Source organism: Stomoxys calcitrans, chromosome 3 (genome assembly GCF_963082655.1).
Source record: "Stomoxys calcitrans chromosome 3, idStoCalc2.1, whole genome shotgun sequence".
Taxonomy (NCBI): domain Eukaryota; kingdom Metazoa; phylum Arthropoda; class Insecta; order Diptera; family Muscidae; genus Stomoxys; species Stomoxys calcitrans.
In genome coordinates this window covers 96,964,165-96,986,567 of record NC_081554.1, presented here as the reverse complement: position 1 = coordinate 96,986,567, position 22,403 = coordinate 96,964,165, and the positions used below count along the sequence as shown (strand labels likewise).

The following is a 22,403-nucleotide window of genomic DNA, read 5'->3' as shown; positions in this document are numbered from 1 at the left end:
CTCATTCACCGTGCAAAACGTGGAGCTATCTATCTGCTCTGCCAAAGCTATGCCACGCTGGTCGTTGCCTAGGGGAGAATGCCATGACGAGTGATGTGCATTGAAATCCCCCAGAACCAGACGACCATGGCCAGATAGCAACCCACTTATGTCGGGGCTGTAGGCCTGGCCATTAATCGGGGCACAGCTGCCAACCGGCGGTATATACACGTTGTATATCTCTATCTCGGCAGTACCAGACCTGACTGCTACCCCCATACATTCCATGTATGGGTCACTAGCGTCAAGCGCAGGCGAGATAGGTCTATACTGCACGGAATGGTGTATAACGAAGGCCAATCCCCCACCTCCATTCCTTGAGCGATCCTTACGTAGCACATTGTAGCCGTGACAACTGTGCAAGCTGCAGGTGTTAGTCAGCTTTGTCTCCTGGATCGCTGCGACCGATATGCTCTTCCGACTCATAAAATCTACAATCTCATCAATCTTGCCTCGCAGTCCATTGCAGTTTAACTGCAGGAGCGATACATTTCCCGACACTGGCCTGGCAATAGTAGGGCTAGGGTGCTGTCTTTGCATAAATTGCCGTACGGGAGAGGTCGGGGGGGTCACATAGTCCGACGACGAGGACGCCGAAGGCGACGACGGCGACGCTTGTGACCCACTGCTGGCTATGTTCGCACAGCACCTAGCGACATAGCCAGTATGACTATACTCCCGTAGCGAAGTTAGGCCAGAGCAAGAACGGAAATGTGCCCACTCCAAGCACCTGTTACACCTCACCGACACTGACCGATGATGAAGGCGGTTCTGGCAAACGGAACAGAACCAGGGTCCGGGGTTCTTTTCAATCCCGGCACGGACCAAAAGCATACGGAGAAGGCACTCCGGGATGTGCCTCTCCCATGACGAAAAAAGACGAACACGTACACTGAGGGCCATTAATTATTTAAAGCGCCAATAACCCGCCTCGTCATATCGAGCATCATAGGCACTCAGTATTTCCCACTGAGACTCTCCGCTCGATACCGCTGATTGTCCGCGACTGCCGTTACAGATACTAGGTATGGGGCATTCTACTATCCGCAACATGTGGGTTCGCCCGGTAGCTCGCAGCTAAGCTTCTCGTAACTGTAATAAACACCACACAGATCAGACCTCAATGCCGGTTTTTGTTGTTCATCTGCTAGGTTCTATTAAGTATCCAGACCTAGAAACTCTGCGACAAACTTAAGATGCTTCCAGAGGTTTTGGTCCTTAGTCAAGTAGGATTGACTGGCCAGTAAAACAGGTGGTATGTGTCGTGAGACCCCAAGTTACAATTGGGACATACATACATCTAACACGCAGGCATCAATCTAGCTCTGCAGAAGTTGAGGCGGCTGCATCTCTCGGAACGCAATTGAGCCGCAACTACTCTGTTTTGCCGAGGGAAACTGACTTCTTCAAGTGAATTGGATGGTTCTGCCGTGCCTGGGTCAATGCTATCTAGACCTGCTTAAAACGCCGCCTGATCTAGAGGTTGTCTCTTATAATGCTGAACCTCACGCTCTAGATCATGTAGATCACATTGATAGCTCTAGGCGATGGATGCCTTTGGTGTTTGGAATGGACGATAGCAGCCCATTAGATGCAGCTTAGGCAGCATGTAGTTGTACGTTTGCACGGCTAGGATATCGCAGCCCTTGCCGATGAAGGACTCCATCGGGTCAATCTGGTACGTACAAGCGCCTGCCATGGCATTTGCCATACTGTCGATACAAATTTCGATCCCTTATCTACATTGGTTGCACTCAACTCGTATCTTTCAATGTTGGGCAACAGCGTAGTTTTCATATTTTGGAAGTGCCTAAACCACCCGTTTGAAGAACCTTTCCAGTACCAAGACCCATTTATATGTTGTCTAAGCAGTGTCTGCTTTTGCACTAGCCACCCTAATCACCATATCGTGGACAGGCCAACTCAACCATCATCTCGTCAAACAGATTCTACGATGAATCTTCATGAACTAAGAGTGCTAATTTCAGCAGTACAAAAGGAAGACTCAAAATCAAGCAGCGTAACAGCGTTTGAACACCATTCATGAGGACATGGCAGCAGAAGCGATAACGGATTAGCCGCTATCCTACGGATGCAGACGAATTTATATTGATCCGAGATAGACAACAACGCTTCAGATATGTATCCCGCCTGTGACAATGTATCCCGTGAGCACACATCATCTGTTTTTATTTCCAATTTTACTTATCCTACAATTTGTAAAGATGTGTACGATCAAGTTATGAAGACACACTACACTGCTACATCTACAAGAACTTGGTTTTACCTTCACTTTACAGCAGGCGAAATTTCGCACATTCGTTCTTGACTAATTCAGGTTATTTTTTGTTTTTCACCTTTAACCGACCCAGATAACCGTCGTCGAACTATCGCCGTTAAGCGGTATGATTAGGTAAGAATAGTTGGTTAATTGTTAATTTCAGAGGTCAAAATTCGCAGCCCAATTGTTACACAAAGACCACAACAGCCTCAGATGTTTTCATATTGAATTACTATGATCATCAAAAGTGTATCAAAACCCATTGAAATTTAGTTTATTGTAACATTGCGGTTAAAATGTTGAAGATGTACGTATTTACCTCTTTTACTTGGGGAAAGTATGTATTTTCAATATTCATGCAAATTTGGTTTAATTTAATTTGATTTATTTTATACATGTAATTTGAAGCCTTCAGAATTAATAATTTGAAAATTGCTATGTACATATTAACAATAATCTCACAAAAGCCAAAAATTTCACTGGTATTGACACACTTTTGACGCTCACTGTTTATTTAAAAAACAAAACAATAAAACTGCACATAATTTTTTTTTCCTTTATTAAAGCTGGATTGATTTTTTATTTCTCATTGTAATTGCAGATTTCACAAAAAAAAAAAATAAATTAAAAATGTTATAATTGCATGTATAATAAATAATTGATTGGATTTTGTTGTTTTCATTTTTTAAATATTATTCACTTATAGCTAAACAGAGATTCATAAAAAACGAGAAAAAGATTTGATCGAATGACGTTCCAAGTGAAAGAATACTTAATGTTGGGAGTAGTAGAGCTGGACTATAAGAAACACAAGAAACCAAACCAATAGAGTTTATGTCCTGTAGTTTCGTTGTTCTTATTACAAGTGGAATATCTGGATGGAGTGTATTTTGCTTGTATCTTTTTCGGTGTATTATTTATTCTTAACAGAAAATATTTTTAAATCACAAATAAGACTAAACCTTTATTTACTGAAATTGTTTTCTTTTTCTTCTGAAATATGCAATCCCACCAATGGACGTCAAAAGTTATTGGAAACTAACAAAAGGAAAATATACCAAAAGCAAAAATTGATTTGTGTTTATTTCTCTTTCGATGAGCTTGAAACCAATTATTTAAATTACCCGGACCTGATGGAATATTTCCGGCGTTACTACAGAAGGAGACCAACTATCTAGCGCCCTATCCGGCCTGTTTTTTCACAGCGTGCCTGGGACTTGCATATACTCCGAAAGCCTGGCAGGAGGTAAGGTTGGTGTTTATACCCAAGTCCGGCAAGGCAAGTTATGCGACACCAAAGGTCTACAGACCCATAAGCCTTACGTTCTTTCTACTCAAAACCATGGAACATATTGTGGACACCATGATAAAGAGTAGGACATCCAGCGAACTGCTCAAATACAAACAGCATGCCTATGTCAAGGGAAGGTCGGTGGAGACTGCCCTGCACGAGATTATGCATAAAATAGAAGAATCCTACGATGCCAAAACGTACACACTGGCGGTATGCATTGACATCGGAGGGGGCTTTTAAAAATGCGCGGGCCTACACTCTGATTCAATCCCTAGACCAGTACCGGGTGGACCCGGTCCTTAAAGACTGGATAAACCATATGCTAAGGAACAGGTGGATAATTTGTGTGTCTAATGGCATAAATATAAGGGAGAACCCAGGACTGAGATCTGTTTTAGACTGGCTGACCATAATACGGTCCTGCAGGCGAAGATCCGGGCGATCACGGAATGCGTGAGGTGGTGCTAGCGCGAGAAAGTCGAGTGTGAACATCTTTACCGACAGTAAAATTGCCATAAGGGCAATAACAACCAGGACGGTAAGGTCACGAACAGTCTTGCAGTGTTAGAAGGAGATTAACGCCTTCTCTGAGGATGGCATAATCCGCATCGTTTGTGTGCCGGGCCATAACGGAGTAAGGGGAAATGAAAGGGCAGAAGATTTGGCGGTGAAGGCCAGAGGACTGCCGTCAATAAACTTGGTTAACCCGAAGCCTTTCGGGTCGACGCAATCCGAGTTAGGTAAGACGGCGAAAATCCTATGGGGAGATCCAGATCGTGAGAAGACGAGGCTATTACTGAAAGGAAGCAAGAAGGAGGTCAGTATAGCTATTGGTATCATAACGGGACACATAGGACTACGAGCTCACTAATGTAAAATCGGTGCGGCAAATGGTAGGATATGTAGGGCATGCGGGGAAGATGATGAGACGTTGGAGCATTTCCTATGTCATTGCTTGGCTTTCGCAGCTAACACACACCGGCACTTAGGTGGGGACACAATACCAAACATGAACCAACTAAGGGGCGTGGTAAACAATTAAGGATTTTGTAAGTATCATGGAATTCCTAACTTAGATTTTCCTTTTCAAGGTTACTTAAGAGGGCACAACAAGCCGATTACTGGTATAGGTGTATGTCCATAGTGGCATGGGCGGATTAATATCCGCACCCTCTTTTAAAACTAACATAGCCTAGCCTACGTACTAGACAATTTCTTTAAACCGTTTCAGTGTCTAGTACCATTTGATGCTTTCTGTTAAAAAAAAAATATAGTTATCGTATGACGATAAGCCCACTATTTTGGCCTATAGGTATGATTTTATGCCATGAGCAGAAAAATTCAATTTTCTTCGCTAAATGGTAAAATGAATGCTAAAACAATAACTTTTGGCGGTTAAAACTTGTGGCTGATAAAATTAAAACTGGAGAAATGCTACGTGGCTATATATGTCCTAAATAGCAAATATATTAAAGTTAATCAAAATTGGACAATGGAATCGATGCGTTGATTCCATGATTTGACGAGTTTCGATCACTTGGTAAGGGGGTCAGAAATCAGAAATCTTTGGGTATGTAGGGCTTTGTAGGTCGTACATTGGTAGAATGTATTTATCACGGAGAAATTGCGAAAATATTTCTATGATATGCATACTACACTATCAAAGTTCGACGCTTTGTCCAATTTGCTGTCTCTTTTCATACCGCATGTGGTCTACAGCCAATTCGTATTACGTAATAAGATCGATATTCCTTACACTGCATTCAGTGCGACAGTTGATTATGTATTTCTTCATCTTCAAACTAACTACTACAGACTGTGTATTTTGAGAGTGCTCTTTCATGCTTCTCCAAGTGTACTAGAAGGTAGTCAATCACTTACGTCCGCATTTTTTTTAATTACTTTGGAGATATAAAATCGGTTAGTGATTAAGGCTCCTATGGTCTCAAGAAGTCATATATGCGAATCTGTTTATATCGGCAAAAAAATGCAAATTTGCATTTTTAGACAAACTTCTCACAAATCAATGAGTGCTGTCAAGTTTAAGCTCAATAATAAAGCGCCTCCTTTTTGTAGCAGAGTCCGAACGCCGTGTCGCAGTGCGACATCTCTTGGGGAAAAGTTTTTACATGGCTGCCATACCGCGATAAAGAGAATACTGCAGAACCAATCAATGATGATGGTATAGAATGTTTACCTCCTAGTCAGAATGGGGTCCAAGTAGCAGTGACCCGACTAAAGAACAACAAGGCAGCAGGAGCCGACGGGTTACCCGCTGAACTATTTAAGACCGGAGGCGACACGCTGATAAGGCGTATGCATCAGCTTACCTCAGCATACTATGTCCCGTACACAAGAAAGGAGACAAGACGGAATGTGCCAACTACAGAGCAATTGGTTTCCTCCCCATCGCATACAATGAGAAGGACAAATCAACACCTACCATCTCTATGTTGGTTACAAAGCCGCTTTCGATATGCCTTTATTTCAAGCAATGTCTGAGTTTGATACCCCAGCAAAATTAATAAGACTCTGCAGAATGACACTTGCTGATACGTGTTCCTCAGTAAGAATAGGAAAGAATCTCTCCGAACCAAATGAGGTTTCAGACAAGGAGACAGCCTATCATGTGATCTCTTTAATATCCTGCTGGGGAAGATTATACGAGATGCAGATGTGAATAGATATGACACACTACTCACAAGACAACACATGCTACTCGCCTATGCCGATGACATCGACATCATAGGTCGGTCACCAGAAGTAGTAGTAACCGAAACCGAATGACACCAGTTTTGAGATAAAGCGAAAAATAATACTGGCAAACAGATGCTACTTGGGACTAAGCAAGCAGTTTTGAAACAAGGCCACCTCTCGACAGACAAAGATTACATTATACAAGACAATGATACTACCCGTGTTGTTATATGGTTCTGAGCCATGGGTACTTGTGAAAGCAGATGAGGCAGTGCATGGAGTATTTGAGAGAAAGATTCTTCGTAAAATATATGGACCAGTTTGTGTTAATGAAGAATTTAGGCGACATATGAACCACGGACTGTATGAGCTGTATGACGACGATAGCATAATTACACGCATCAAAATACAACGGCTGGGTAAGCTACGTCATGTTGTCAGCATGGATGAAGAAGCTCCAGCAAAAAGTCTTTTGAAGGCAAACACGGTGGTACACGCAAACCGGGAAGACCAAAAGTATAATGGGAAGATCAAGTTGTGAGAGACACCTTGAAACTTTTTGTCAGAGATTTTAGAATGAGCGCAGAAGATCGAGGCGCTTGGAACGCTATTCTACGTTCGGCTAGTGGAACAAATGTTCTGTCATAGCCAATTAAAGTTAGTGAGTATGACATACCGTTTTTTCAAATGGTACAAGGCCCCACAAATTTCGTCAACATTAGGAGGGAATAACCACTGCTGAACATTCAAAACCACCTAGGTTTCGGCGTCATAGCCGGACATGGTGGCCTCCATAATATATCGGCACTTAATCTATTTATGGGCCGTGCCAAATTTTAGCAAAATTGCTTGAAAAATTAAGCTCAAAATGGGGAGATCGGTTTATACAAAGTAATGTGTAACATCATAATCTAGTATAAAAAATAAATAATATACAAAATAAACAAAACAAAATATATATTAATTTTGTTAATTTTTCTTTTGAGACGCGCTTAATGATCAAATAATCTTTGCAATGGAAAAGGAAATCAAGGGAAACAAACCTACCAAATTGGGTAGGAACCTACTAAAAATGGCAACACCAATCACGATTTGGACGCCTGGTCTAATCTATCCGCGTTTTTAGCAATTTTCGCTTTGCTTGTTTGCTTGTGCACTTAATTTAGGAAACCCTAAATGGGGTCACATGTCCTTTGATAGAAGTGGTGGTTGCATATTTCTTCATTTTAGCTGCAAGAGATTGTGGAAGTGTTCATGTGTGGATGGGTGTGCTAGTTATTACAGAGGTCATCAATCAATCTTCACCTTTATTTTATTTATTATTTCATTCATTGCTAAGAAATGCAAAAGCTATACAACTAATGTTACGCCTAATGTAATCAATCAGTAAGTATGTACGTTAGTACATATAAGTGTATGTGTGTGTGTGTAAAAATACTATGAGATCTTATTTAAGCCTTTGGTGAAAAAGACACAAATACAAATGACTAGGAGCCTGAGACAGTGTTGTTGTGAGTGCTTTACATGGAGACGGAGAGGGGGAGCTAATAATTTAAAAATAATCGATGCAGCTTTCTTGCATATTCTCGCATACCTGATACATGATTTTATATGTAAAGCGATAGTGGATAGTGGAAAATGTGCCGTTTCTTTTTCATTATGGTGAATCATGTGCATATCATTCTAGAAAAATGATTGGGACCAAATGCAATGCGTTTATGAAATCAAAAAGTTAAATCATTATCCTCACACATCCCCTGAGTATCCAATTCAGCCACTGCTGCCGACAGAGGTGGCATGCAAATTGTGTTTTTCGTCATCATCTTGTTTCTCGCTAAACGAAACCGAATCGTTTGAACGCACATCATCACTGACAACACCGCTTTCCTCTTGCATCATGATTCGTCTATGGTTCGTGGGTGTTTCCAAGCGCTGGTCCATTTCGGTAGCTGCCGTTGATGTTGTGTTAGCGGTTGTACCACTACTACTGCTATTTGGAGTATTTGGATTCTGAGATTCTATCAAGGCTAGAGTAGATGGCCGTATTTTATTAAATGGAAAGTTTGTTTGATTCTCCATCTGAGGTGTATGCACCGCCACAATCTCTGTCTGCGTAGAGGCAGAATCTCGTTTATCACTATTGGTGGTATTTACACTGTTGGGGGTTTGCGATAAGGCCTCGGCCACGCCGGCAGTAAGCAGACGCTTAACGTTCTCCTGTGGCAAGTTACAAAACAGCGTCAGACAATTGAGAATATCCCGCATCGAACCCTGCAACTGTTGCACCTATTTTTCAGGCAATAGAAAATAAAGAACATGTATACACAAATGTTGTCATTGCTTTGGAAGCCTTTGCTTTCTATTTACCTGACTTGTTAACATGCCACACGTTTTAGCTAAATCGTTTACCACTGTTGTAGAACTATTATCGAGACTCAAAGTGCTCGATTGTGCCATACCTGCGGCTGTACTGGATACTGTTGTTGTCGGTCCACTATCTCCTTGAGTGTCACTGGCTGCATTTGAGGTGCTGTTAGTTGCTGTATTCTGCATAGAGGAAACTTTTTTCCAAAGTGCGTTAATGGCCTGCATTTGCAATTGTTGAATTTTTCGTTCATTTTCCAATTGTGCCTTTGTCATCTCCATGTCCTTGGTCAATTTGCTAAAAATAAATAGAAAAGCAAATTTCCAATTAAAATAAGATGCGATAACGTTTATACAATGAACGAAAAATTAAAGGGTAGGTCTCTTTATCATTTCTGAGTAGTAAGGCCCTCTCTATTGCTGTTATTGTTGTTGTAGCCACATTTGCATATGACGTTAGCGAGCTCCATAGGTGAGCAAGCGTGTTCAGGTTCAAAGAACCGATTGCGGCGGGGACGTTATGGCCATTGGTGATTACCAATAATTTGCCAATCCCATGGCAGCCGGTTGTACGTACCGGATTGACCCGATGGAATCTTCATCGGCAAGGGCTGCCGCCTCAGTGTACGTGTTCGTCTTTTTTCGTCATGGGAGAGGCACATCCCGGAGTGCCTTCTCCGTATGCTTTTGGTCCGTGCCGGGATTGAAAAGAACCCCGGACCCTGGTTCTGTTCCGTTTGCCAGAACCGCCTTCATCATCGGTCAGTGTCGGTGAGGTGTAACAGGTGCTTGGAGTGGGTACATTTCCGTTCTTGCTCTGGCCTAACTTCGCTACGGGAGTATAGTCATACTGGCTATGTCGCTAGGTGCTGTGCGAACACAGCCAGCAGTGGGTCACAAGCGTCGCCGTCGTCGCCTTCGGCGTCCTCGTCGTCGGACTATGTGACCCCCCCGACCTCTCCCGTACGGCAATTTATGCAAAGACAGCACCCTAGCCCTACTATTGCCAGGCCAGTGTCGGGAAATGTATCGTTCCTGCAGTTAAACTGCAATGGACTGCGAGGCAAGATTGATGAGATTGTGGATTTTATGAGTCGGAAGAGCATATCGGTCGCAGCGATCCAGGAGACAAAGCTGACTAACACCTGCAGCTTGCACAGTTGTCACGGCTACAATGTGCTACGTAAGGATCGCTCAAGGAATGGAGGTGGGGGATTGGCCTTCGTTATACACCATTCCGTGCAGTATAGACCTATCTCGCCTGCGCTTGACGCTAGTGACCCATACATGGAATGTATGGGGGTAGCAGTCAAGTCTGGTACTGCCGAGATAGAGATATACAACGTGTATATACCGCCGGTTGGCAGCTGTGTCCCGATTAATGGCCAGGCCTACAGCCCCGACATAAGTGGGTTGCTATCTGGCCATAGTCGTCTGGTTCTGGGGGATTTCAATGCACATCACTCGTCATGGCATTCTCCCCTAGGCAACGACCAGCGTGGCATAGCTTTGGCAGAGCAGATAGATAGCTCCGCGTTTTGCACGGTGAATGAGGATGCCCCCACTAGGATTACGAGGAGGTGCAGCAGCTCGCCAGACATCTCAATCGCATCCCCTGATCTCCTGAGTGACGTATCCTGGCAAGCCGTCATCTCTTTGGGGTCAGACCACCTCCCCATAATCCTCACCATCGACCGACCACCCGACTTCATAACCTCTGAGCGCCGAACGTTCATCAACTACAAGAAGGCCAATTGGACTGGCTTCAGAGAGTATACCAATCGCCGCTTCAATGAACTGCCACCCCCCTCTGATGTGCTTGTGGCCGAGAGGAAATTCCGAGACATCATCAACGCAGCAGCCGCTCGCTTTATACCAGCCGGTCGAATACCGCAAGTGCGACCCAATTTCCCGGCGCAAGCAGTGGTACTCGCAGACGAGCGTGATGGGATTCGTGCTATGGACCCCGCTAACCCCAGAATCAGCGAGCTGAATCTGGAAATAAACAGGGTAATCAACGAACATAAGCGGAATTTGTGGCTGGAACACTTGGAGCAATGTAACTTAGGCACCGGTGCAGGCAAATTGTGGGCCACTGTTAAGTCTCTCTCGAACCCCGGTAGACGGGACGACAGGACCTCAGTCACTTTTGGCGAGTTAACCGTGACTGATCCGAAGAGATGCGCCAGGTTGTTCAACCGTCAATTTATCGTGCATCCCGAGAGAGACAGGGCAAGGAGGAGAGCCATTCGCCGTATTCGTGGTCTCCGAGCCGATGAACAGCCATCACAATTTACCGTGGGCGAAGTTACGAATGTCATCCGTGGCGCCAAATCTTCCAAGGCGTTGGGCCCCGACGGAATCTCTACATTGATGCTGAAGAATCTGGATTTACCTGGAGTTGAGTACCTTACCACTGTCCTTAACCTGTCATTGAACACTCTTATAGTTCCCGATGTCTGGAAAATGGGCAGAGTGATCCCGCTACTGAAGCCTGGTAAAGACCCGAGTTTGGGGGAGTCGTACAGACCGATCTCCCTTCTCTCACCAGTGGCTAAGACGCTTGAGGCATTACTCCTCCCGAGCCTCGTAGGAGAATTTCCATTCGCCGAGCATCAACACGGATTTCGGAGACTGCACAGCACAACAACAGCTTTGCATGCCATCACCACACACATTTGCCGTGGCTTCAATCAACCCAGGCCATGTGATAGGACGGTCCTCGTGGCATTGGACCTATCGAAGGCATTCGACACGGTCAGCCATGCCAAATTATTTGAGGACATCGCCAACACGTCCCTCCAGCCAGGCCTTAAACGTTGGGTCGCGAATAATCTGTGTGGCCGCCAGTCATTTGTGGAATTTAGGGATAAGAAGTCAAAACACCGTAGAGCGAAACAGGGAGTTCCCCAAGGCGGGGTGATATCTCCGGCTCTGTTTAACCTCTACCTATCCTCCATCCCACCCCCTCCAGACGGCATAGAGATCGTATCATTTGCGGACGACTGTACGATCTTGGCATCAGGCCCCCCACCCATTGATGACATCTGCGATAGGTTGAACGTCTACCTCAACGAGCTTGCCTCATATTTCGCTGCAAGAAATCTGAAGATATCCGCCACCAAATCTTCAGCCACACTGTTCACTACAAATACGCGTGAGGTGAATTCTGAGCTGACTGTGATGGTCGATGGAGAATTGATTCCGACCATCAAGTGTCCCAAAATACTTGGCGTCACATTTGACAGCTCCTACACTTTCTCCCCACATGCCACAGCAATCTGCAATAAAGTCAAAAGTAGAAACAAGGTCCTCAAGTCACTCGCTGGCAGCACTTGGGGTGCAGACAAAGAAACCTTGTTGACCACGTACAAAGCAATTGGCCGGTCTGTGGTAAGTTATGCAGCGCCAGTGTGGTCACGTCAGCTTTGTGACACGCAGTGGAATAATATTCAGATCGTTATACCCCATTCCGTGCAGTATAGACCTATCTCGCCTGCGCTTGACGCTAGTGACCCATACATGGAATGTATGGGGGTAGCAGTCAGGTCTGGTACTGCCGAGATAGAGATATATAACGTGTATATACCGCCGGTTGGTAGCTGTGTCCCGATTAATGGCCAGGCCTACAGCCCCGACATAAGTGGGTTGCTATCTGGCCATAGTCGTCTGGTTCTGGGGGATTTTAATGCACATCACTCGTCATGGCATTCTCCCCTAGGTAACGACCTGCGTGGCATAGCTTTGGCAGAGCAGATAGATAGCTCCACGTTTTGCACGGTGAATGAGGATGCCCCCACTAGGATTACGAGGAGGTGCAGCAGCTCGCCAGACATCTCAATCGCATCCCCTGATCTCCTGAGTGACGTATCCTGGCAAGCCGTCATCTCTTTGGGGTCAGACCACCTCCCCATTATCCTCACCATCGACCGACCACCCGATTTCATAACCTCTGAGCGCCGGACGTTCATCAATTATAAGAAGGCCGATTGGACTGGCTTCAGAGAGTATACCAATCGCCGCTTCAATGAACTGCCACCCCCCTCTGATGGGCTTGTGGCCGAGAGGAAATTCCGAGACATCATCAACGCAGCAGCCGCTCGCTTTATACCAGCCGGTCGAATACCGCAAGTGCGACCCAATTTCCCGGCGCAAGCAGTGGTACTCGCAGACGAGCGTGATGGGATTCGTGCTATGGACCCCGCTAACCCCAGAATCAGCGAGCTGAATCTGGAAATAAACAGGGTAGTCAACGAACATAAGCGGAATTTGTGGCTGGAACACTTGGAGCAATGTAACTTAGGCACCGGTGCAGGCAAATTGTGGGCCACTGTTAAGTCTCTCTCGAACCCCGGTAGACGGGACGACAGGACGACAGTCACTTTTGGCGAGTTAACCGTGACTGATCCGAAGAGATGCGCCAGGTTGTTCAACCGTCAATTTATTGTGCATCCCGATAGAGACAGGGCAAGGAGGAGAGCCATTCGCCGTATTCGTGGTCTCCGAGCCGATGAACAGCCATCACAATTTACCGTGAGCGAAGTTACGAATGTCATCCGTGGCGCCAAACCTTCCAAGGCGTTGGGCCCCGACGGAATCTCTACATTGATGCTGAAGAATCTGGATTTACCTAGAGTTGAGTACCTTACCACTGTCCTTAACCTGTCATTGAACACTCTTATAGTTCCCGATGTCTGGAAAATGGGCAGAGTGATCCCGCTACTGAAGCCTGGTAAAGACCCGAGTTTAGGGGAGTCGTACAGACCGATCTCCCTTCTCTCACTAGTGGCTAAGACGCTTGAGGCATTACTCCTCCCGAGCCTCGTAGGAGAATTTCCATTCGCCGAGCATCAACACGGATTTCGGAGGCAGCACAGCACAACAACAGCTTTGCACGCCATCGCCACACACATTTGCCGTGGCTTCAATCAACCCAGGCCATGTGATAGGACGGTCCTCGTGGCACTGGACCTATCGAAGGCATTCGACACGGTCAGCCATGCCAAATTATTTGAGGACATCGCCAACACGTCCCTCCAGCCAGGCCTGAAACGTTGGGTCGCGAATTATCTGTATGGCCGCCAGTCATTTGTGGAATTTAGGGATAAGAAGTCAAAACACCGTAGAGTGAAACAGGGAGTTCCCCAAGGTGGGGTGATATCTCCAGCTCTGTTTAACCTCTACCTATCCTCCATCCCACCTCCTCCAGACGGCATAGAGATCGTATCATATACGGATGACTGTACGATCATGGCATCAGGCCCCCCACCCATTGATGACATCTGCGATAGGTTGAACGTCTACCTCAACGAGCTTGCCTCATATTTCGCTGCAAGAAATCTGAAGATATCCGCCACCAAATCTTCAGCCACACTGTTCACTACAAATACGCGTGAGGTGAATTCTGAGCTGACTGTGATGGTCGATGGAGAATTGATTCCGACCATCAAGTGTCCCAAAATACTTGGCGTCACATTTGACAGCTCCTACACTTTCTCCCCACATGCCACAGCAATCTGCAATAAAGTCAAAAGTAGAAACAAGGTCCTCAAGTCACTCGCTGGCAGCAATTGGGGTGCAGACAAAGAAACCTTGTTGACCACGTACAAAGCAATTGGCCGGTCTGTGGTAAGTTATGCAGCGCCAGTGTGGTCACGTCAGCTTTGTGACACGCAGTGGAATAATATTCAGATCTGTCAGAATGCCGCCCTCCGAACTGCGACGGGCTGTCTCCTTAGTTCTCATGTGGACCACCTCCATCAGGAGACAAAGATCCTACCAGTGCGAAGACATAACTACATGCTGTCTAAGCAATACCTTTTGGGCTGTTATCGCAGAAATCATCCAAATCATCATCTTGTGGATAGATACCCACCGCCCAGAACCCTTAAGGTTGATCTACACGATCTAGAGCGCGAGGTCCAGCGCTACAAGAGAGAACCTCTAGATCAAGCGGCATATCAAGCGGGTCTGAACAACATTCATGCAGACACGGTAGCAGACGCGTTAATTGGTAACGGGGGAATGTAGTCCTTGGAGAACGACCGCCACCCATTGCACCCGAAGAAATCGACCTCCCCCGGCAAACCAGAGTGGTTCTGGCTCAATTACGTTCCGGCAGATGCAGCCGCCTCAATTCCCAAAGAGCTAGGATTGATGCCGACGTGCAAGATGTATGTCCCGATTGTAACCAGGGACCGCACGATACACGTCACCTGTTTAACTGCCCGGCCAGACCCACTCGACTCAGACCCAGATCCCTGTGGACGCACCCCATCTTAGTCGCGGAGTTCCTGGGTCTTGACACTCAACAGAATCAAGCAGACGAAAGATAGTACACAATAAACTGCTACAACAACAACAACCAATAATTTGCCTTGTCATATCGAGTATCATAGGCACTCAGTATATAAGCAAGGGCTGGAGCCGGCCGATACTGCTGATTGTTCAAGACTGCAGTTGCAGCTACTTCGTATAAACAGCATTCCGTTATCTGGAACCTGTGGACGCGCTCGGTAGCTTTCAATTGCGCTTCTCGTCATGACAAGGAACACGACCCGGTACGGGATAGCTGTGACCACAACACAGACCGGAACATTGGGGTCCGATCTGTGTAGTGTTCATTGCTGTCACGAGAAGCTTAGCTGCGAGCTACTGGGCGTGCACAGGTTGCGGACAATCAACGGTATCAAGCGGAGAGTCCAAGCGGCCACGGATCTTGCTCAAATACTGAGCGCCTATGATGCCCGATATGACAGGGCGAGTTATTACTTTACTTTAATTGGATATGACAGAACATTTGTTCCACTAGCCGAACGTAGAATAGCGTTCCAAGCGCCTCGATCTTCCGCGCTCATATTAAAATCTCTGACACCAAGTTTCGAGGTGTCTTCCACCACTTGATCCATCCATCCATCGGGCTTTTGGTTGTTGTTGTTGTAGCAGTTTATTGTGTTCTATCTTCCATCTGCTTGATTCTGTTGAGTGTCAAGACCCAGGAACTCTGCGACTAAGATGGGGTGCGTCCACAGGGATCTGGGTCTGAGTCGAGTGGGTCTGGTCGGACAGTTAAACAGGTGACGTGTATCGTTCGGTCCCTGGTTACAATCGGGACATACATCTTGCACGTCGGCTTTTGGTCTTCCCGGTTTGCGTGTACCACCGTCTTTGCCTTCGAAAGATTTCTTTGCTGGAGCTTCTTCATCCATTCTTACAAAGTGACCTAGCCAATGCATATTTTCTGTGAATAGATAACTGTGCCTCTTAGGTATAGCAGATTTGACTTACGTTGGCGTTTCGGAGTTCAATCAACTTCCGAAAGTGCCCTTTTTTAATAAAAGTTCAGAACGTTTTATACATATAAACGAGAAAAACCCTATATAATTTTGGATTTTCATTTTCCGTATTTTCCATGCGATATCTCGTGTTAAATATTTGGACATGTACTATATGGTTTTATGAAAGATTTTTTTCAAAGACTTACTCGATATATTCATGTGTTCGTCGTTTTAGCAATTTTTCGGCAATATCCTTGGTTTTTTTGCGAGTGCGATAACCACGCCATATTTTTTGTATTACTACGGCAGACGATTCAGTATCATGACTACAGCTCAGCATATTCGAATTGTCCATGTTCTGCTTGAGTTGCTGACATCTAAAAGGCACGATAAAGCTTTAAATTTAATTATGTATTTTAAGAGCCATGCTATATACCTCTGAGCAGCTTTATTGCGTATTGTCTTCAGTTTGTCGACATTTATGTGATCACTATCATCGTCAGAGCTGCCACCTCCGGAACAGTCATCTGGTGCAGATACATGGACAGAATTGCTAACAAATTGCCTTGATTTTATTTGCTGTTCCATATGTTGTTGGTTGGCAACCATTTTAATACTTGAATGATGTTGCTGAGCATTAGAATTGTTTGATTTCCTGGGACTCATTATGGGGCTACGTTCCGTTGTGTTACGTTTTAAATGAGGACTTCGCATTTTTGGAGAATTTAGGCGATTATCTGTCGTCATAGAAGAAATTTATTAAATCAAAGAACATTTTATTCAAACTTTCTCCGTTGAGAAAAATCTGACATATTAACCAAACAAGAAAACTTTTTCAATATTTTTATTCAAAATTGATGTTGCAAGAGCTCTAAATACAAACCTTTGTTCTTGCTAGTCTTTGTTTGCTGTATCTGGCTATTTATGGCGGACACTGTCACCCTTTGAGCCACAGCTGCGGGACAGACATCGGGACTCATAAGAGTTTCTGGTACAGGTACCATTTTTGATGCAGCAGCTAAAGGACCTCCACTAAGAGGTTGGTTAATGAATGATTGTTCTGTAAAGATGGAATTTGGTTAATATCTACCTTCAGACTTTACAAAAAGTAGTAAAAAATATTTAAACAAAAAAAAATAAGTTCTAAAAACTTTGTAGAATAAAAAATAAAATGTTTTTATTTCTATACAAGACTGTTGTAATCAATTTTGCTATTTTTAAATTGTTTTTTATTTAAATTATTTATTGATATTTCGTTCGTGTTTAGTTTCTCATTTGGATATATCGTTTCTTGAAATGCACTCCATTTGCACGGTTATTTTTTTTAAGGAAATCAATGGATAAGAATTGCTATGATATTGGAGCTATATCAGGTTACAGACCCAATCGGGCGTACACCATAGTAGAAGTCGTGCTGCAAAATTTCGCCCAATAAGGGCTCAAAAAATAAAATCGGGAGGCCGGTTAATATGGGAGTTATAAAAGGGTTGGACCGAGTCAGACCATACTTAAAACGTAAATTGGAGGTCATAGAAGACATTGTACAAAATTTCAGCAAAATCGGAAAAGAGTTACGCGTTCTAGAGGCTCAAAAGTATAATCGGGAGATCGGTTTATATGCATACTATATCTAACCAACTTGACACAGTTGTTGGAAGTCACAGCAAAACAACTTATACAAGATTTTCGCCAAATCGGATACGAAAAGCGCCTTCTAGAGGCTCTAGAAGTCAAGATCCGATTTCGGTGTATATGACAGCTATACTAAAACAAGGATCGATATGACCCATTTACAATATCAACTGATCCATCAAGAAACAACCGACCTACACTAACGGACAGACAGACAGATGGACATAGTTAAATTGGATCAGAAAGTGATTCTGAGTCTTTCGGGTATATCTCTCTACTTTGTGCCACAGTAGTAGTGTAGGCTACAAAAACATTAAAAGCTTGGACCCGAATTTTGAATAAGCTCAATTTTCGAAAAGTTGAAAAGTCTATACTCAAAAACGTAGCACGAAACAAATTTGAAGTATTTTATAATTTTTTTAGTATTATAAACTAAAACCAGTCTGGACCAAATAACCCATTTGTAACAGCCATCTACCTTCATCAATAAGAAGAATCTATAAAATATGTTAAGGGGATAGCCTCATTCGTTCGAACGCTATCGTGATTCCGGCTATCTGTAGAGCGGATGGACGAATATGGGTAGACTGTCTTAACCCATTAACGAAGAAGGGATAGAAATATACCCATGAAAATATAACTGTTTAGCTCGAGTTAGAAAAGAGATGTCCTAATTAAATAAGGATTGAAGTAAAATGGACGAATGAAACTAGAAAAAAATGTTCCCGTCATATAAGGCCTTGTCGAAAATTGGCAATTTTTTATTTTTGTATTTTTTATCCCTGGTGAAATTCCTGGAAGCCGTTTTAGGTTACTGTTGCATTTGATGGTTTCTATACTTAAAAAAAATAAATGAATGGCGATAAGCCACTCTGTTTTATGTCAAAGTCATTCATATCCACTTTTCTTGGTTTCATAAAATATTAAGAAAATTACTTTTTTTTATAAAAGCGTAGTAACATGGGAAATAAAAATAATTTATTTTTTAATTTTTTTTAAATGCAAACAAAAAATATTGAAAAATGTAAGTGCTCGGAATCGACTCCGGTCTCGGAGTTAAACAATCTTCCCAGAGTCGAGTCAAAATTACTCGACTCCGCAGCCTTGGATATTAACTAAATGAACTTCGTCGAAATGAATTTTTAAATTATATTATCAAACGATTTATTGGATGCTTGGGTATCAAATATCATAATTTAAGACATTCGCACATTGCATAACGCTTTAGAGACATATATAATGAATCTTCATGTCAAGAGGTTCAAACAACAAAAAAACAAAACTTGTTGTCGTTAAAATAGGATCCTAGAATAAAAAATGTCAGCCTCGATTGTAAAAAAATTTCATTGATTCAATGGAATATATAAAATATCAGTTAACCGGTATTTCTCTAACTCACTAACGCCACTATCGGCAGGGACGGCCATTTAAACATCTTAACAAAGGGTTTTCCAATAGGGACTTGTCAACTTTGAATTTAATTTGTGAACGCACTTTTACAATAATCATCCAACTGTCACTGTCAATCACGGTAAAGTAAACTAACGAACAACATCTGGATATCTTAAAAATTTTCTATCGAAATTGCAAGTCGTTTACCGCTTCTTAAAGAGCGAAGTCAAAATAAAATCATCTCGATTGACGAAGCTCATTTTTCACTTAATAGGTTCATCAGTAAGCTAAATATGTTTCTTTGGTCAGGTGAAAATCCACATGTGCTTCACGAATCAACACTTCATCCACAATAAATAACAACACGACGGTGCCACAAGCCACACAGCACACGTATCAATCAATTGGCCACCTCTTAACATTTTCTTTGGGCCTACGTCAAGTCATTGACCTTTTCCAACAAGCCGACGACGTTGGAAGAGCTCAGAGCCAACATTGAACAAACTTGGAAATAGCGACCTTTTCAGCTGAATGTATGGTCGAGTCATCGAAAATTGGATGCAAAGTATTGACAGATGCAAACAAGCCCGCGGTGGCCATTTGAACGAGGTCGATTTCCCTCCATAAATGCTTTGATTGTGCTACAAGCCGATAAGAAAGTTTTTGAAATATCTCAAATGGTTTGCATTTTATTTAAAAATTTGTCAAGTCCTTATTGGAAAGCCCGATAGTTTATATTGTTTTGTAGAAATATATATTTACCGTTGTATGGATTTGGTGTTATAGTGCGAGGAGTAGATTCTTGTGAGTTATTCATTTTAGAATTTGAATTATTTGTAGCTGGAGACGTGTTACTATCCAAGCTTTGCATCATTATCGTATCACAATTTTTGACATTCTCTATCAAAGATGTCGTCATTTGTCCTATATGATTCACATTTCCCACTGCAAAAAAATTGTTTAAAGGCGTTTTATATTTGGCTTGGGGACATATCTTACAACAATCTTACCTTGATCATTTGTAGTGTTTCCATGATAGCTATTAACCATGGAATCTGGTGACCCCTGGCGACCACTTAAGCGAGAAACTAAAAAATGAGAAACATATGTGTAGAACGAAAAAGTTCCAATAAAATTTAATTTGATTAGAAAATTAAAAAAAAAACACTCATAATCATAACATACATCTTGGTGACTGAATTCGGCTTGCTGGTTTTTTGCGCCCCGAAGAAGGTGAGTTGTTGACAGAGGCATTTGAATTTTCTGAGATTTCTTCCTGTAGCTGACGTTGGTGATGTTGGGCCTTGCTTAATATCAAACGCAGTTTACGTTCATTTTCATTTTCCAAGGCTTTTCCTATCAAAGGGCATACTGAACTAAGGTATTTTGCAAGGGCAGCTTGTTCACCTAAACGGAAACTTCGGCCACGGCCTTGGCTGTAAAGCCATTCAGCTTTTAAGCTGTAATTAAAAAGAACAACATAAGCATAGACTGTGTAATCCAGACATTATTCGAAATTATTTGTGGAAAGTACCTTTCAATAGGATCTACTACAAATCCATCGATTACCTTTAGAGTTAAACACCAATTCAAGACAAAAGGTCTGTGATCAAATCCACTGCAATATAATTGTTTTTAATGTTAATGTTTTTAAAATCACTTTAATGTGTCTTACTCTGTCCCAGCAGTCATTGAAACACATGGGTTTTCGCTTATGGTTATACTGTTCAAATTATTTAGATGGGTCAATGTACATATTTCATTGAGATCGCTTATGTTATTCTTAGCCAACGTTAAAATTTCCAAGGACTGGGGCAAATATTTGTCACACTGTCTCAAATGGGTCAAACGATTTCCATGCAGATAGAGTTCCTAAAAAAAAAAAATAATGCAATATATGCAATTTTTTTCATTTCATTTATTTATTATTTATTACAAATATTGAAAAAAATATGACGAAAAGTTTTCAATTAAAAATATAATTGAAAAATATCATTTTTAATCAAAAATTTAATTAATAAAAGGACGAATTGGTTTTAAATCAAAATTAATTAAAAAAATTGTTGCCCATAACTTCAAAGAAAACTGTCAGTAATAATTTTGATAATTTTTTAGTTTTTCATACAAAAACCTGACTGTCCAGTCGAAATTTTGATAAATACATTCTATATATGCCTTCCGCTAAGGCTTCAATAGGACATCGCAGCTTTTAAGGCTGACTGATGCAATGAGAGAGGAAAATAATGAGAACAAGTTATGTTCTCTGCTTTCAATCGAATTTTCGCATGTGCATTCATCGCCCACGCTCTTAACTCGGACTGTGTTGACCCGAAAGGCTTCGGGTTAACCAAGTTTATTGACAGACCGCCAAACCGTCTGCCCTTTCATTCCCCCTTACTCCGTTATGGCCCGGGACCCAAACGACGCGGATTTTGCCATCCTCACAGAAGGCGTTAATCTACTTACGCCGCAAGACTGTTTGTGACCTCGCGTTAGCACCACACCACCTCACGTATTCCGTGATCGCCCGGATCTCCGCCTGTAGGACCGTATTATGGTCAAGCAGTCTAACAGATCCATTCGTGCAACATGATCTCCCAGATGGCAACACTAGGGTTCTGTCAATCCAAGAGTGTGCCGATAGCAGCAGTGCCTCGCACTCGACCTCAAGGTTTATCTCAGGTATCCGATTAGAAACATTTTCCCTTTCTTCCTGGTTTCCTGTCGTCGCCTCGATTATACCATGATGGCATGAGCTGCTCCCATCCTCAATCCATTCTCCCATCGCCTTAAGTCTCAGAGCCGCAGTGGCTTAATCTGTATGTCATTGGGTCGATTATCTAAAATAATCTTCAGTGCTCTAATGGGCGTGGTCCTCATCGCTCCGCCTATGGAAAGACAACATGTTCTCTGAACTTGTTGTTAGGTCCTTATGTTGCACTTTTTCTCCATAGTAGTCCATCAAACTACTGAGGCGTAAGTAAGTATTGGTCTAATCACGCTCCTGTAGAGCCAGTGGACTATCGTCGGATTCAGGCCTCATTTCGAGCCAACGGCCCGGCCTGTCTACATAGTGCCCAACATCTGTGAGCCTTCTCAGTACGCTCCTGAATGTGACACTTCCAAATTAGTTTTCTGTCCAAGATCACACCTAAGTATTTGATCTTGTCAGATATCGAAATCGTTTCATTGAGTAAACGTGGTGCGTCAAATTAGCCCACCTTCGACTTCCTCGTGAACAGGCATATTGCGGTCTTCTCTGGGTTTACATTGAGACCTCTGGGTCTAGCCCTGTCATATGCCATATGCAAGACACTTTCATAGAAATAACAGTAGCTTTTGTTATTTTTTTATTTATATTTTATTTTTTTATCGGGTACTTTGGGCGCTATAAACCAACATGATCGTCCCATCATTACTTTTTTTA

General features: G+C 43.0%; 1 protein-coding gene across 1 annotated transcript in view; it reads right to left on the bottom strand.

Annotated features, from left to right (window-relative positions):
* Positions 1-7,601: 7,601 nt before the first annotated feature.
* LOC106089161 (centrosomal protein of 97 kDa) overlaps positions 7,602-22,403 on the bottom strand; it is a 28,751-nt gene continuing 13,949 nt past the window's right edge. Inside the window, exons 4-13 of the mRNA XM_059364631.1 lie at positions 20,652-20,848; positions 20,511-20,594; positions 20,162-20,436; positions 19,987-20,064; positions 19,739-19,921; positions 16,836-17,012; positions 16,389-16,689; positions 16,159-16,329; positions 8,679-8,973; positions 7,602-8,597 (exon numbers count right to left, since the gene is read on the bottom strand). Coding sequence (XP_059220614.1) covers positions 8,082-8,597; positions 8,679-8,973; positions 16,159-16,329; positions 16,389-16,689; positions 16,836-17,012; positions 19,739-19,921; positions 19,987-20,064; positions 20,162-20,436; positions 20,511-20,594; positions 20,652-20,848 — 2,277 coding nt within the window. The 3' untranslated portion in view covers positions 7,602-8,081. The remainder of the gene's footprint in view (positions 8,598-8,678; positions 8,974-16,158; positions 16,330-16,388; positions 16,690-16,835; positions 17,013-19,738; positions 19,922-19,986; positions 20,065-20,161; positions 20,437-20,510; positions 20,595-20,651; positions 20,849-22,403) is intronic.